This window comes from Elgaria multicarinata, chromosome 9 (assembly GCF_023053635.1).
Source record: "Elgaria multicarinata webbii isolate HBS135686 ecotype San Diego chromosome 9, rElgMul1.1.pri, whole genome shotgun sequence".
Taxonomy (NCBI): Eukaryota; Metazoa; Chordata; class Lepidosauria; order Squamata; family Anguidae; genus Elgaria; species Elgaria multicarinata.
The window spans coordinates 12795815-12812335 of record NC_086179.1 but is presented as its reverse complement, the minus strand read 5'-3'; the positions used below and the strand labels follow the sequence as shown (position 1 = coordinate 12812335).

Here is a 16521-nt window from a genome sequence, read left to right as displayed (position 1 = left end):
ACAGGGCCCTAGGGAAACAAAATAAGTATGGCCACTGCCTCCATACAACTCTTTACAGCCTCTGCTCAACCACATGTTTCGATCTTACTGAAGCCAAGTACCACAGAGTAGGAAAAGAGGCCAACTTCACGACCCCATTTGATGTTGCCCTGGTTGCAGCAAGCCGTTTTTGCATAGCCTTCCCACCCCAGAAACAGTAGCAGCTGCAGCATAGGTTCTGGGGCCAGAAATTGTCGAAAGCCGAGCTGACCACTTTGTATTTGATTGTTCATTCCAACAGGCTATGTCGGCTTAAGAAGAAAGCTCAAGCCGAAGCAAACGCAACCTCCATCAGTAATCTGCTGCCATTTATGGAGTATGAAGTACACACTCAGCTAATGAATAAACTAAAGCTGAAGGGAATGAATGCCCTTTTTGGGCTGAGGATTCAGATCACAGTGGGAGAAACAATGTTAATGGGTTTGGCAGTAAGTTTTTGATTTTTTTTTCCATTTGGGGTTCTTTTATTCTGTCACGTAGTGCTCTTCTAATTGTTCAGACATTTAGTCCTTTTAGAATGATGCTGGGCCACTGAATGAATATGTTTAAAAATGTCAAGGTCTGTCAGCTTGGTAAGAACTAGGGCTGTGCCTCCTCGATCTTAATCTGAGGTAGTACCAGGTCAGCCCAAGGTGCCCCTAAGCAGATTGGTACTGAAACCTTGGGGTGCCTTGGGATGATTCGGGGTGGTGCTGGGCCACTTCCCCTGCCTCCTTGCCTGCCCGGAAAAGCCAGTGCAAAGCCAGCTGTGAGTCCATTGGACTCACCAGACTCATTTCCCTCTCCATCCCCACCCTCCCTGGTCACCTTCTGCCACTGTCGGGTCTTACTTTTATGTGCATCCTCTTCCCTGAGAGCTGAGCCACAATTTAAAGGTAAGATTGCGGGAGCTCCCTGTTTTTAATAGCTCTATGGTCACAAACTATGGCGGCTGTAAAGGTATTGCTCTACCAAATGTGGAATCATCCGAAATGTTTCCCCAGTGGTATAAATGTGATTGCAGAACTGGCCTAGATAATTTGTGATGTTTAAAGGGTGAACATATTTGTAAAAAAGGGGTTAATGTCCTACGAACATAAATTATGCTTCATTTTCTTATTGTCTTATTATTTAAAGTCTGCCACAGGTGTATATCTGACCGCTTTACCAACTCCTGGTGGTATTCAAATTGCTGGAAAGACACCAAATGATTCCACTTCCGAACAACATATATCTCATATGCAGAAGAAAATAAATGACACAATAACCAAAAATAAGGAGCTTTATGAGATTAACCCTCCTGTAAGTACTTCTGAAACAAATGCAGCTCATACCTACTCTGCATCCTTTTAGAGAATGGCCCATGCAGATGAGCAAAGAATGTATTTAGAAACAAGCCAGTTACACAAGGCTGGCTTTGAAGATAGAATTCAGTAGAATTGCTGGGAGGATGGGTTATCTTTATAATCCCAGATGTGAAGAGCAGTCCTGAGTCTGCTGTGGTGGCTTATTCCTTCCTCTCCCCACCCCCCAATCTCTGTCCTTGCTACATCATAACCCTGAATTGGCTTCTTCTACAGAGGAGTAATGCTGAAGAACTCAACCACACAGTCCGAAACTAATGTTAGGTTTGCCAATAGGCATAATAAACATTGAAGGAACCTTGTTAAATGTAGTGGTGCAGGCTTGGGTTTCCACCTTTTCTGCCCCATCTCATCCCTCAGAAATTCACAGGCTGATGAATGCTATACACAGCTTTTGAGAACTGCAAATCCCAAGTGTTCTATCCCCTTCTCCTTTCATCCTTTTGTAGGGAAAGTATAAGCAGCAGGTGGATTCTGCAATCTAAGGAAATATTGAGGCAACTTCTGTTAGGTTTTCAGTTGCATCTTTGGGACAGGAAGAATGGGAGAGCCAGCCACTTTGCTGCTTCAGCTCTTGAATTGCAAAAGTACCTTCTTGGGGATCTTAGAATCATAGAACCATAGAATAGTAGAGTTGGAAGGGGCCTAAAAGGCCATCGAGTCCAACTCCCTGCTCAATGCAGAAATCCACCTTAAAGCATCCCTGACAGATGGTTGTCCAGCTGTCTCTTGAATGTCTCCAGTGTGGGAGAGCCCACCACCTCCCTAGGTAACTGGTTCCATTGTTGTACTGCTCTAACAGTCGGGAAGTTTTTACTGATGTCCAGCCAGAATCTGGCTTCCTCTAACTTGAGCCCAATGGATCTTGTCCAATGCTCCTTTAGACTGCAATATTCATACACTTCTTCACATTCTGCCGTGCAAGGCAGAGAGGAGAAAGTATTTGAAGTGCAGTCTAGAGAATTGTGGGGTATAGTGTTTGCTGTTAAGGTCAGGAGACCCTGTTTTCTTTCTCTGTGTTTTGTTGGAAGGGCGTGATAGCCATAGTAAGGCATTTAAAGTACTGAGATTTAATAAACTTGAGATGCATACATGATTTTATACCATTGTCCTGCCTAGGAGGCATCTGAAGAAATTATAGGCTCACCCATTCCAGAACCAAAGCACCGTACTAGGCTGCTAAGATCTCAGTCTGAAAGTTCTGATGAAATTACAGAATTGGATCTCTCACATGGAAAGAAAGATGCTTTTGTCTTGGAGGTATGTTCTGTTTCTGTAAAGCTCATACTTCTACATGGCTTTGGAAGAGTTTAAAGGAAATAGAAAATGCTGTCAGTTACTAATTATAGAACAGTATCTTTCATGCTAATAAAGTATGCATAGTTTTATTAAAGTTTGCTTGCCTTATCATTCTCTCTAATTCTGACTTTTTATAACAAAAAGATGCAGGAATTCCAGAATTGTATATTCGACAAATAATAATAAAAAATTATTTCCTACCCGCATCTCCCTCTGGATCGAGGTGAGGAACAACATTAAATACAACACATCAAACTGGTTAAAAGCATATAAAACAGATACAGTATTAAAATAACAACCACAACATCTTAAAATTCTTAGGTTTAAAATTCATCTGGGTAGGCCTGCCGGAAGAGATTAGTCTTTATGGCTATCTTAAACTCAGAGAGAGTATTAAGCTGACGAATATCCACCAGCAGGCCGTTCCACAGTCTGGGGGCGGCAGAAGAAAAGGTCCTCTGGGTAACAATTGTCAGCCTACTTGTGGTTGACTGGAATAAATTCTTCCCAGAAGATCTAAGTGTGCGGGGCGGATTGTGTGGGAGAAGGCGATCCTGCAGGCAAACTGGACCCAAACTATGTTGGGTTTTAAAGGTAATAACCAACGCTTTATACTTCGCTCGGAAACTAATTTGCAGCCAGTGAAGTGATTATAAAGTTGGTGTAATATGGTCACCCCTAGGTGTACTGGTGGCCATATGGAACTCTGGAGGAGACAATCCTAGAATTACTAGTCTGACCAAAATATCAGATAGCCAAAATAATAGCTGTTATATTATAAGCTTATAACTCTATTGAGATTTAATAACAAGGTACCCTTTTATGATTGTTAGATCTATGTTAACAATTCCATATGTTTAGCAGTGGTGTGATGGATTAAGTCACTATGGGAACACTCAGTTGCGCTATTTGGTGTCACATGAATAAGATTCAGACTTGTATGTTTCCTCTTCTTCCTCTTTACCTTCTTCCTCTTGCGTTTGCCCAATTCACAGAGGTACCTGGCTAGATGGAATAAATGGTACTAGTCAGTGCTGCATTTTTTTAAAAAAAAACTTAATAAATTACCTGAAAACCATAAGATTCCCAGTAGCCAAATTCGCATTAGTCTCTAAGTTATAGTGATGCAAAATGATACTGCTGTAATAATAATAATAATAATAATAATAATAATAATAATAATAATAACAATAATATTTGTTACTCTCCTCTCCCTCTGTAGTCCAGTATCCAGTATTGTCACCATCACTATATATGTGACAAAACTGCAACATTGGTGTAAGGATTATTTGGTACAAGCAAAGGTCTTTCACATCTTTGTGCCACCAGAAAATGCCACCCATTATACAGAGCACAGATGGGCAACTTCCCCTCTAGATGTCTTGGCCTACAACTCCAGCATAACCAATGGTGAGATATGAGAGTTGTAGGCCAAAACATCTAGAGGACCACAAGTTGTCGATCACTGGTACAGAGGGTTGTTCACTGAGATGTGTATAAGCTGTAGCACTGTTGATGATCCTCTTCACAATTTATTTTCAGTCCAGTTGTATAGAAAAGGAGCAGGACGCAGCCAAATTGCATTCTGTTTCCATTCATATAAACGTGAGAGCTCCTAGTGTATTTGTTACCTTCCACACATGGTGATAAGACATAGGAGAGGCCTGCTACCAGGTTAGGTGAGAGAAGTAGAATCTGACCAGGTCTTCAGAAGTCATTGCATGAAGTTAGGGATCAGAATTCTTTGGATCCTTGATTTTTTATTAATGTGAGAGTGAGAATGGGGTTATACTAGAAAGATATTGGTGGGCTGTAGGGAATGTCTCTGAGTTTTATTTTTCCAGCGTACAGGTCTATGATCACTGAGGAGTTAAGTGTAGAAGCTATTAATCAAGCTCTTCTCTTTATTTTAATTATAATTTCAGCATTATTAATCATAGTATTGTTTTTATTTATGACACTATTAAGAGATATATATGTAAGTGTAAAGTGGTAAACCATCTCTTTTTAGAAAGAAATGTATATTTAAAACATTTGGACAGTTTTTTATAATCATAGCTATCTAAACACAATCTCAAATTAATGGAATTGCCTACAGAAGTGTAAACCATACAACGGTTTCAACTGAAGTAACATAGTCTGCATTCATAAACAGACTTTCTCTTGAGTACATTGCATTTAAACTCCTCCAGAATTTTTTCCTGGGGCAAGTTTAGCTGTGAATGGTAGTTTGAGCCTAACTGACCTCACCAAACATAATTTGAAGAATTCTTCAAAATTTTCAAATGTTTAATTTTATAGCTGCCTTGAGTGGCATTTTTAATAGAAAGGCGGAGTATAAATAAAATAAACAAATATTGCAACACAGTATTTGCCAGAATAATCTTGATAAGTGGGATGTCAGAGAACAAAATATTTTATGTAGTTGACTTTTTTCAGATTGATGATACCGATGCAATGGAAGATGTTCACTCTCTATTGACAGATGTCCCACCACCTTCAGGTATAAGTAGCTCGTTGTTCTTTTATTCTATTGACCATAAAATTCCCTCTGTCAGCCTGGCAGTATAATCTGACAGTTCTCTTCATGGTATGAAAAATCATCTCCTTTATATTTCCGTCACTTTGAGTTTATAATATCATGTATATTAAACATGATCCACTCAAAGGTAAGCCCTTTTAAATTTGGATTGGACTGTCTCTTACATAAAGTGTATTGTACTGTGTGAGTCTAGAGGTGCTGTCTATGAACTGCTTCTATTTCCTGGACTTGAAATGCACCCACATTTAACAGTAATAGCATACCTGTGGAGTGTTCAGATTGCTTCACGTACCTCATGTCAGTAACCTTCACAACTTTAGTCAGAATTACTGTCTCAATATTGCAGAAGTGTCTGAGGCTTGAGAGGTAATGACTTGATTCAGATATAATGTCAAGCTATGGTTCAGTGCTATATAATGAGCCTAGAACGAAGCACTGTTAAGATCTATATATCTCAATTGCCCGCAGACCTTTTATTCCTACTAAAACCTCAACAGAAAGTAATGGAAATAATTAGATGTATACTTATCTCTTGATCCTTCCCCCGTATAGAATTTATTCTGTGTGAAATCTCTGAAAATGTCTTGCAGTTTGCTGCATCTCCAGTAACCCGGTATACCTAGTTTGGTTTTGCAATCAAAACTTCATTCTGGCATGAAATAGAAAGGTGGGCTAATCTGGTATTCTCAAGGTGTGCAAGTTTTTCTTACAACCATCACTTTTTAGCTATATTCCTGCAGCTTGCAACCTCCCAAAATATGATGGAGAATGAAACTTGAGAATTGCTTTTGTGGTTAAATGAATAGTTCTGCAATGCTGGAAATGTAAGGAAGTTCCAACAGTAGAGTGAGCTGAAGATTCTCGTTGGATTTAGAAGTAAAATTAAAAACAGGTTACAATTGATGCGAAACTCCAGATAAAGCATGATCAGATCTGGAATTATTTGAGTAAGAAATCAAAACAATAATTCTACAACTCTGGTCTACAATCCTTGTTAAATTACACTTGCTCTTTTTATTTTTATTTTACTTTCCCTCTTTCCCTATTTTTTTCCCAGTGGAAATGATAGTGTAGTTCAGATCTGGTTATTTTAGGGTTTTCACTGTCCAAGTAACTTAAATATATGCAAATACTCCCCAGTAGTGTGGGATTGCACCATGTGAAATCAGCTCCCACACTGTTTGCGCTCTCTCTCTCTCTCTCTCTCTCTCTCTCTCTCTCTCTCTCTCTCTCTGTGTGTGTGTGTGTGTGTGTGTGTGTGTGTTAGAAAGAACATTGGGGGAAGAGAACCTGATTTTGGGATTAGATGAACAGTGATTCCTAAACAGTTCTGATTTTATGGGATCACCAAGTTAAATGGATGCTCTTTTCTGACAAAATATGTTTTATGTGCATGTAACCATGGCCCTGCCTTTTTAGATGCAGAGCAGATGGTTTAACTGACTCCTCTTTTCACTTCTGTATCAGTCTACCTACTGTTCCTATCTTTGCCTTTTCCAGAAAAAAAAACACCTAATCTAGTGCTTTTCTTTTAGTTCCTCTTCGTAACCCAGAATGCTAGCTGATGCTCAGAATTCATTCTTTGGGATGAGTGACCTCAGTTGTCCGGCCTCTAATCGCATAGGATTGATAACCTTGGATACTTTTGAAATGTTTACCTAAACAGGCTCTGCGGCTATCACCCTTTTCCAAACTGAACAAGGCTATAGTTTGGATTCATCGGTGATATCTCTGTGACGCCTCTTCTTCTGGCCCTGATGTATATTCCGAGATAAAGGCTGAAAGACCTAACTTGCACAATCCTAAAAGAATGCCCTCATGTCCTATCGGACTTTGTGAGTGGGTTACAAAATAATTGGCTTCAGAATTTCTTTCTAATGCAGTCCACCAATGAGCTCTGCTTTTCAGTAAGGTGTGGATGTTTGTTACCTAGGTATTAGAGTGCTCATACTGGACACACACTACTGTGGTTTATATCCACATACCTACAAAATCAGTAATTGGTTAAAATAAGGGCAGGGTTGATAATGCTTTGCAGCCTGTCCATGAAGATCCTTCATATGCTGCTAATGGTACCAATCTCCTCATTGTAGGGCTTTGCATCATTGGTCCCTGGATTAGCTCTCTTCATCCTTGCTGTTTGCAATAATAAAATGAAACGCGCTAAGAGGCCAAGCCATTTATTGCTGCCACCACAAATTAATCACAATTTAGTTTTACACTGAGAGCATCTTACTCTGCTCATAAGCAGGGAGTCAAACCATTAAGTCCATGTTTGGATGTCACTGATTATTCCTGAGTCAGTTCAGTTCCGGTTTATGTGGATCCTAGTTTTTGTAATCTGTCCAGAGAACATTTGTTCTTGGGCTGATTAAAATATAACATATATTTTTAAGAAGATAATAAACAAATAAATACACATTATGGTCCTGGTTTGTAGATGTGAGATAATATTATGATATTGTATCCTACTTTTATTGGCATGTGGTTGAATATACTAGAAAGCTGAAGCAAGTACAGGCAGCTGAAAAACAGAGGAAAGGCAAATAAGAAAGAAGCACAGGGGAATTGATGTTGATTGCCACTACATTAGATGGCTTGCTTCCAATGGGTACTTGTCTTGGTGGCTTAATGCAACCTAACAGGTTTCAGAGGCGGTGTGCCTGCCACTGAACGCCAGCTATTAGGACCAGCAGAGAGGACTTCTGCACTCATGTGTTTGTAGGCTTTCAAGAGGTATCTGGTCAGCCGCTATGGGAGACAGGATGCTGGACTAGATGACCTTTGGTCTTATCCATCAGGGCTGTCCTTATGTTCTGCTGTGATCATGGCTATTTTCTTTCCCTTGCTCCCTAATCTCTTGAAACTACTTAACCTCCAGCACTTGGACACGCAGTCTCCTGTACTCTGCACTGTCTGGGAACCTGCAGGAGCAACTACCTCAAATGCCATTTGTCAGGGACCCCGTGGGTATAATAAATAACTATTGATGAGCTGTCTCTTAGGTCAGCAGTGGGAGAGAAATTGTTTCTATGCTTTAACAACTATGGGGTGGGGACACACACACACACACACACACGTGCTGAAATACTGTAATCTCTCCCTTTCTTCACCAGATTGTTTAGCCTTCCTTGTTTTCTATAGTGGATCGCAGTTTTAAAACATCAAAAGCCTATTCTTTCAGCAGCTTCACAACCTTGAAGATAGCAGACATGATTCTTTATCGATTGTGTATTGGTTGGTTATAAGTTGCCTTGAGGGTAATCTTGTCAACAGATAGAATATAAATTCCGTAAATAACAGAGCGCAATTCATTCAGGTTGGGGCTAGTGAGTGCAGCGCCAGCGTCCTTCCCTGCCCCCTTCTTTAGTTGAACCTTTATTCTGAACTAGCAGCCTGAATAACTCTTTTGTTCTGGCTTGGGTTCAACAGAAAATTTCAAATAATGGCTTAGATTCTGTCTCTGGTGTAGTACAGTGACTAAGGCCAGCTTCCCTGAGACTAAGGCCTAATCTACACCAGGCAGGATATTGCACTATGAAAGTGGTAAGAAAACGGTATATCAAAGGCAGGAGCCACACTTCTGCTTTATAGCGGTATTGAAGTGCACTGACAACTGTTGGGGCCCATTGACACAGACCATATACCTCTTTCACACTGCTATATGCTGCTTTGTGTGGCTCCTGCCTTTTATATACCGCTTTCATAGTGCAATGTCCTGCTTGGTGTAGATTAGGCCTAAGCCCCTTTGAACCCAAGATAACTTATGTCTGAGTGGACATGTATAAAATTGTGCTGTTAGTGTCTATGTAGTGCATCAGGAAATCCCCACTTCAAATTTCATGTTAGCATTGAAGTTATAGTAGCTTCAGACAGACCACTATCTTTCTGCCTCCATCACCCATCTGCAATATGGGGATAATAATGCACTACTTCACAATTATTTACCTAACGGTGTTTTCAGTCACCCAGGATGAACAAGTAATTAGCTTTTACAGAAGGAACTTTTAAAAACTTCTGACTTCAAGAAGCTGGACATCACTGCGTTATATCATACTTTTCCTATTTTCCTGCACCGTTGCTTAAAATGTGTTTTGTCCACTGTTGGACATGAAATGTTAGGCGCTGGCTCTACCCTTTTTCAAAATATTTCTCCGATATTGTGCTAATGGTAACTTTATCTGGCTGTGTAAAACTTGAAAGCTGAGCATGTTACAGAGTACCATTATACGTTTTCTAATATTAAAAAAAAAACCTGATTTATGTCCTTTGGCAGGTTTTTACAGCTGTAACACAGAAATTATGCCTGGTATAAATAACTGGACTTCCGATATACAGGTAAAGCGGTCTTAATCTATATATGCAAATAGTTTTTCAGACTAAGCTATAAAGTATGCAGAAAAATGTTTTTCTTTTGTTTCATACAGACATGTAAAATGCTAAAATGCCAGTGATATTTTGAGCCTTCTCTAATGCAGTGTTTGGCATTCATAGAAATGGTTATCCACATACCTTTTCTGGAACAGATACATGAGCAGTATCCCCGGTTCCCATCAGGTCTGGGAAGGGATCAGGGCATGGTTAACTATGGTTAAGCCATTTCTCTACAAGAGAGATCCAAGTTGGCCTGTAGTGACAAAGATGGATCTAGGAGCACCCTTGAACTGCGAACCTGTTCATTCAGATGAGAATGCAGTCACATGCAGAACTGGTTGAACACTTTTGGTTCATTGTTGTTGTTGTTGTTGTTTATCCAACCCTATAGTTGTGACCCAGACTTGTGTTCCTAATCCCTTTCCCCTCTCAATGCACAAGTCTACTCCAACCCACTAGGCAAAGATATAGCATACCGCCAATCTCATTTGCAGTCATTGTGGTGAATTTACTCACACATAGCTGCACAGGATCACAGCCCTCGGTTATACAATGCAGTGCACAAATTCTGTTTTGCCTCAAATTATGTATAACAATTTTTCTTCTTGTTTCATCACAACTCTCAATCTTAATTAGTAATATGATTTGTAATAAACTTCTTATTTAAGCTTAAGGCAACTCTTGATGTTCCTTTTTCTATTTCAGATGTTCACGTCAGTACGCGTCTCCAGGCTTAACAACACTACCCTAACAAACCAAACACTCAACAAGACCTTTAATGATCTCTGTGAGAATCTGTTAAAGGTAAGGGGATGGTTGCTGAAACTATGTATTTATTTGAACTATTCATTTAATTAACACATTTGCTTGAGGCATCTGTAGTATTTGCATTTCTGGCATCTTTCCCTGTGTCTCTGCTTGTGGCAAACTGGGAACTGAACTCCATAAAATGATTCTGTAGGGGGATTTGTGGGGGAGCTGGTGAATGGATGGGTACAGCCTTGTAGCAAAGAGCTATACTAGGTGGCTTCTTCGTCTGTTCCAACTTTAGGTCCCAGCAAATAATATACAAATGTTTAAATGTTTAAATACAAATCACCTCTCCACCGTGCCTGGGTCCAGCTCCAGCTGAGAGCCCCCTCCCTCCTGCTACCAACTGTCTCTGGAGAGGCCACCAGTGAGGGAGGAAGCAGCAGCCAGGCACCTCTCCACCCTGCCTGGGTCCAGCTCCAGCTGAGAGCCCCCTCCCTCCTGCTACCAACTGTCTCTGGAGAGGCCACCAGTGAGGGAGGAAGCAGCATCCAGGCACCTCTCCACCCTGCCTGGGTCCAGCTCCAGCTGAGAGCCCCCTCCCTCCTGCTACCAACTGTCTCTGGAGAGGCCACCAGTGAGGGAGGAAGCAGCAGCCAGGCACCTCTCCACCGTGCCTGGGTCCAGCTCCAGCTGAGAGCCCCCTCCCTCCTGCTACCAACTGTCTCTGCAGAGGCCACCAGTGAGGGAGGAAGCAGCAGCCAGGCACCTCTCCACCGTGCCTGGGTCCAGCTCCAGATGAGAGCCCCCTCCCTCCTGCTGTCACCTGTAACTGCTGAACTTTGCAACTAAGATTGTAGTGCCTGAATTTGCTTTCCTTTCCCCCCCCCCTCCTCCTCCCTCCCAATCCCCTTTCCTTTTGTGTCATGTCTTTTAGATTGTAAGCCTGTGGGCAGGGACTGTCAAGAAATACTTTTGTAAGCCGCCGTGAGAGCCTTTTTTGGCTGAATGGAGGCATAAAAATCCTTAAATAAATAAATAAATAAATAAATGACATTCTCAGATAAAGTAAACCTGAATCTATACTTTAGTAGGCAAGCCATCCATAGACTACAAATCAGTGTTTTCATTGGAGTTGACATCGGTGTATATTATACAGTAGTTGTGGATGGGTAAAACAATCCATGGCTCTGCTCTTTGTTTTACTTTAAAATGTGTTCTCTGTTCTTTATTTTAATTTTTTTTTTTTTTTACAAAATTCTATTTTTGTAAAGCAGATGACAACATATAAATTCAACAGTGGCCCACTGCCCCAGGCAGAGATGGAGGTTATCTTCAGTATGCTTAGCCATAAATGTTGGCAGTGACACAGTAATTAGCATGATCATGCCTTTTGAAAGAGGCATTACTGCTTTCTTTAAGGGGGATGCCATTTTCCCTCTTAGCTATATATTTATAATGCATATCTCAAAGGTCCTAACCTTTCCAACATATCTTTACAAGCTATAACAGACTTGGCTTCAAGCAGTATATCAGTATGTTAGATACAACATACTGAAAATGACTCATGTACACTTAATAAGAGGATTCCATGTTACTCAGATTTACCTGAAGCAGGGAGGATAGAATTGGGCTACAAGGAAACAAAGCCCAGACTTCCCCCACTTCAGAACATAACAGACAGATCATTATATATATATTGAAATTTTGTATTCAACAGAGCCTGTATTTTAAACTTCGATCTATGATTCCTTGCTGCCTGTGCCACGTGAACTTTACTGTTGCTCTTCCAGAGGATGAAATAATTCAGGTAACCTGGTTTATTTGTTTCCTTGAATTCTGTAACATTTCACATTATCATGTGATGTGACTAGAAAGGTAAAACTGGTTAAGTTGGACACATGTTCTGAAAGCTTCTCCTCACCTCCCTAGGTTCACAGTGTTGATGATGGTTTAGAAAGCTGGCCAAATTAGTAAATAGGGACTATGAAAAGGCTAGGAAAATGACATTTAGAGTGTTACCTTTTCCGTGCAGAATTAAGACTGTGATCTAATCTGGTAAGTAGGGCATATGTTTATAAGAATATGACCACTCGCTGCAAGGCCCTTGATATAATTTAATTGTGACTGCATAACATTGACCCATGTGCAGTGCTCTTTGCCATTTCATTTTTAAATAAAAGATTTGTGATTTTGCTGTAAATGGTTTTAAGCAAATTAAACTGCAAGTATGGCTGCATTCTCTTCATTTCTGTTATTTACCTGCCACACAAAGTAGGGTGACTGACCTTAATTACAATAATTTGGCCATAGTATAACTTTGTTTCCTTTAAACTTTTTTTGTGAGAAATGCTGGCAGAAACAAAACTATACTGTGCTTTCATACACAGTCTTGGATATACACACAGATTTTCTCAAATCATCTGTATAAAGTGGTGTTACCCCAGAAAGTTATTTACGATTTGTTCCTTAGCACAGTAGTAGACATCTATATTTTTTAAATTACTCTGATTATGATAACTAATCAGAACTATTTATATTGAAAGATCATTGGATTGAATCCAGACAACTTAGCCATGACTAACTTAAGTTCCGTTGATTTCAGTGGGACTAAAGCATGGCTAACTTAGTCTGGATCCAACTCATGGTGATTGGGTTATGGCATTTCACAAAGATCTTTACTTGCAAACCTATCCAAACTATTTAAAACTATTCAGATTGACAACTTGCATGTGGTGTATGTGTGTGTGTGTGATATGTATTACGTTTAATTTTCCACTTTGGAATAAAGGCTAGGGTAGAAACAGACAGCTTTATCTTTGTCATTACAGGTCACTGTCACAGCAGTTGCAATAACATTTGACAAGCACCAAGCTTTACAGACAACTAAAACTCCTGCAGAAAAAACACAACAAAGAGGTAAACATGTCAACTGGTGCTAATTACGGGTGCCATTATCATTCATTGTGGCTGTTACCTCAAGTTGTCCATTCACTTCAGCAGGCCTAAGTAGATGTCACTGTGTGTAGCACAGATAAACTTTCATAACTAACTCCGTATTTTGTTTTTAAAACTATTCTGGTCAGGTTGCTTTGATTCTTAGGTTTATTTTTAGCCTCTTCTTTCGCGCAGGGGCAAGTATAATGCTGTGGTTGATGTTTCACAAGCACTCATGTGAGTGGAAAGATCATTACGCACCCCCTGCACACACTGGTGGGGGCAGGCACAAGGGATAGAATGGCATTCTAACAACTATAATAATCCCTTGTCTTTAGTAAAAGCTGTGTTAGCCCAATACCCCAGTCCACTCAATCTTGACTAGTAATGACGCTGAGATTTTACTAGCTTTGATCTTGCTACCCAAGGATTTCAGGAATAGATTTTGAGAGTGTGTGCTAAGTAATGCGAGTCCTGCTGCATCAGCACAACAATCAAACTAGTCCAGCATCCTGTCCCAAAGAGGATGTTTCTGATTAAGACTTAGCAAGGCATGGAGATAACAACACTCCCCTGCTATTTACCCCAGAGGAATACTGCATTTTAAGCTGAACATTCAATTGAACTCCAGAGTACACAACCTTTTTGAGTCCCAAGGGTAAATCCACTTTTGGTGGGGGGTGTCTGGGGGCCGCACATGCACGCACTAAGGTGTGTGGGGGGGGGCACAGACTCCCAACTGGAGGGGGCACACATGCACAGGGTTCTGGCAGAGACAGACACATACACATTGGTGGGGAAAATACAGTGTTACATGCTGCTTTGGGGGTGCTGGGATTGCCCTGAGACCCCGACCCAATTGTTGTTTTATTGCCACCATCCGGATTGTGTGAGGTATCTTGGGGAAGGGCAGAAGCTGCAGCCTTCTCCCCTCTACAGCACCTGCAGTGTTAATGCTGCTTATCTGCGATCTCTCACCAGAGATAAAGGGGAGGGGTTCTCTTGCTAGCGCTAGCAAAGACCTCCTTTGCTTATCTCTAATGTCTGATGAGAGATCAGAGATAAGGGAGAGGAAGTGCCACCATGGCAGCATGGGATAAGAAAAACAAACTAGAACGAGGCAATGGTTGGGTAATTGACAAAATAAACGAGGGTATTGCCACGACACAGGCTCTGAACAATAGACCTTACCACTACCACCACTTCTTATGGGGCGACACAGGCTCTGAACACCAGACCCAGCCGAGGCTACTCCCTGCTCAAGCCAAGCACCACCGCTTGATACGCCTGAGGCAAGGGATAAAACCCACCTTCCTCCAAACTATTATTATTATTATTATTATTATTATTATTATTATTATTATTATTTATTTATTTATATAGCACCATCAATGTACATGGTGCTGTACAGAGTAAAACAGTAAATAGCAAGGCCCTGCCGCATAGGCTTACAATCTAATGAAATCATAGTAAAACAATAAGGAGGGGAAGAGAATGCCTACAGGCACAGGGTAGGGTAAGCAGGCACAGGGTAGGGTAAAACTAACAGTATAAAGTTTCTATGTGGAGAAAGGGGTTTAAAATGGAGAATGGATTTTAATATATATAATAATGTGCTGTGAGTTATATCTGCTTAGGTGAATGATTGTCAGAGTGGGTGTTATATGTGTAAACTTAAGATGATAAATGCCAAACAGACACGTGGGATTTTTGTGGTAGTTTAAAAACAAAACAATCAAAATTTATTTTTAAAAGTTCATAAGCTTTGTTTCAAATAACAACATTTAAAAACCTTTTTGAAACCTTCCATACAATCCTGTCACTCTCACATTCGCGCTTTCCTTTTTCTCACACAATCACTCCTGAACTTTATTTATTCTCAGTATTGATTAATATACTTCCACTACGTGCACACCACACTCTAAAGACACCACTCACTACACTGACTCTCAAATTTCCCAGAACTTAAGTACCATAAACACAGAGAGCACTACAGACTCTAAGAGTCCCTAACAAGTCTCCCTGAAAAGCTTTTCCTGAAAAGAACAAGCACAAGAACTCTCAATCCCCTCCGTCCTTCCCTTATATATCACTCCTCCCCCCCTCCCAAGACATTCTAACTCCGCCCACTCAGGCCAACATTCTAAAAACCACAGACTTACACACTGCAGACATACATTTGGAATTGACTTGTGGGGTGTAACGCCACAGGTATCCACCCTCCAACCACAATAAACATTGAAAACACACTACTCTTATGATACTAAGTGTGTATTCGATTTCATATATTGATTTCTTTAGCCCAATAATTCCATATATATGCTTCTAGTAATATAGTATATGTAAATATAAACAATAATAACAATTTTCAAGGTATACAACGTTTTAAAACGATAATTATTGGTTTCAATACCCACAGTATGTAGCCTATCCAAACATGAAATTGTTGGTTTAAATATTACAGAGTATACAACTTATATTACATTCATATCAGTTTGAATTCCTCTGTAGAATTATATTTAGTGTGGACGTTTCAGATTTCAACAGCAGTCCGGTACATACTTCTGTTTCGCTAAATAGTGCTTCTTCAGGAAAACGCTGGATTATAAACATATAATACAGAGACAATTATTCACTTCTATTCAGACACAGCATATTTCCTTGCCAAACTTCTTTTCGAGTTAACACCCCCCAAGTATTAAACTTAGTTTCCTGCCTTATTCCAAAGGGTAAAGGCTTTTCATAATGTTCTCCCCTACTATATGGTTTCTGAAACATATATTTTACATTGTCATTACTGACAGTCCCAAACAACACCTCCTCTATTTCCCTGGACGTTGAAAGTTCTATTACATTCTTGGATGACGAACACTGAAAACGCTCTCAAGCCTCCCTAGTGCAGCTGTAAACTAATGAGTCTTATCAGTTGTGAGTCTTATCAAATGAGTCTTATCAATTGTGGCAGTGAATTCCCTAAATTAATTTTAAGGCACGTGTCCTACCAAAGCCCTCTGGATTTGTAAGAGTTTGAAAACATTAAAGGGCATTCCGTATGGGGAAAGAGCTATGGCTTAAGATACTCATCCAACAATTGTGCCATGCCAGTTATTCTCCAAAGGAGGCAAGTGTTCTCTACCTCATCTTTGAAGGTTTCCGAAAGGATCCCTTTAAGTCTGGTGACTGTTCTTGACTTGCACTTTCCTCCCTTCAGCCTCTTGGACCAGAGTTCTCCTGTTC

General features: G+C 40.3%; 1 protein-coding gene across 17 annotated transcripts in view; it reads left to right on the top strand.

The window, feature by feature from the left end:
* The window catches only part of C2CD5 (C2 calcium dependent domain containing 5), a 99532-nt gene that overhangs the window by 64171 nt on the left and 18840 nt on the right, over positions 1-16521 (top strand). For all 17 annotated transcript variants that reach the window (XM_063134741.1, XM_063134739.1, XM_063134736.1 and 14 more), the window contains 8 exons: positions 281-467; positions 1156-1320; positions 2502-2642; positions 5121-5184; positions 9500-9561; positions 10303-10401; positions 12068-12157; positions 13179-13266. In XM_063134741.1, the coding sequence (XP_062990811.1) occupies positions 281-467; positions 1156-1320; positions 2502-2642; positions 5121-5184; positions 9500-9561; positions 10303-10401; positions 12068-12157; positions 13179-13266 (896 nt within the window). The remainder of the gene's footprint in view (positions 1-280; positions 468-1155; positions 1321-2501; positions 2643-5120; positions 5185-9499; positions 9562-10302; positions 10402-12067; positions 12158-13178; positions 13267-16521) is intronic.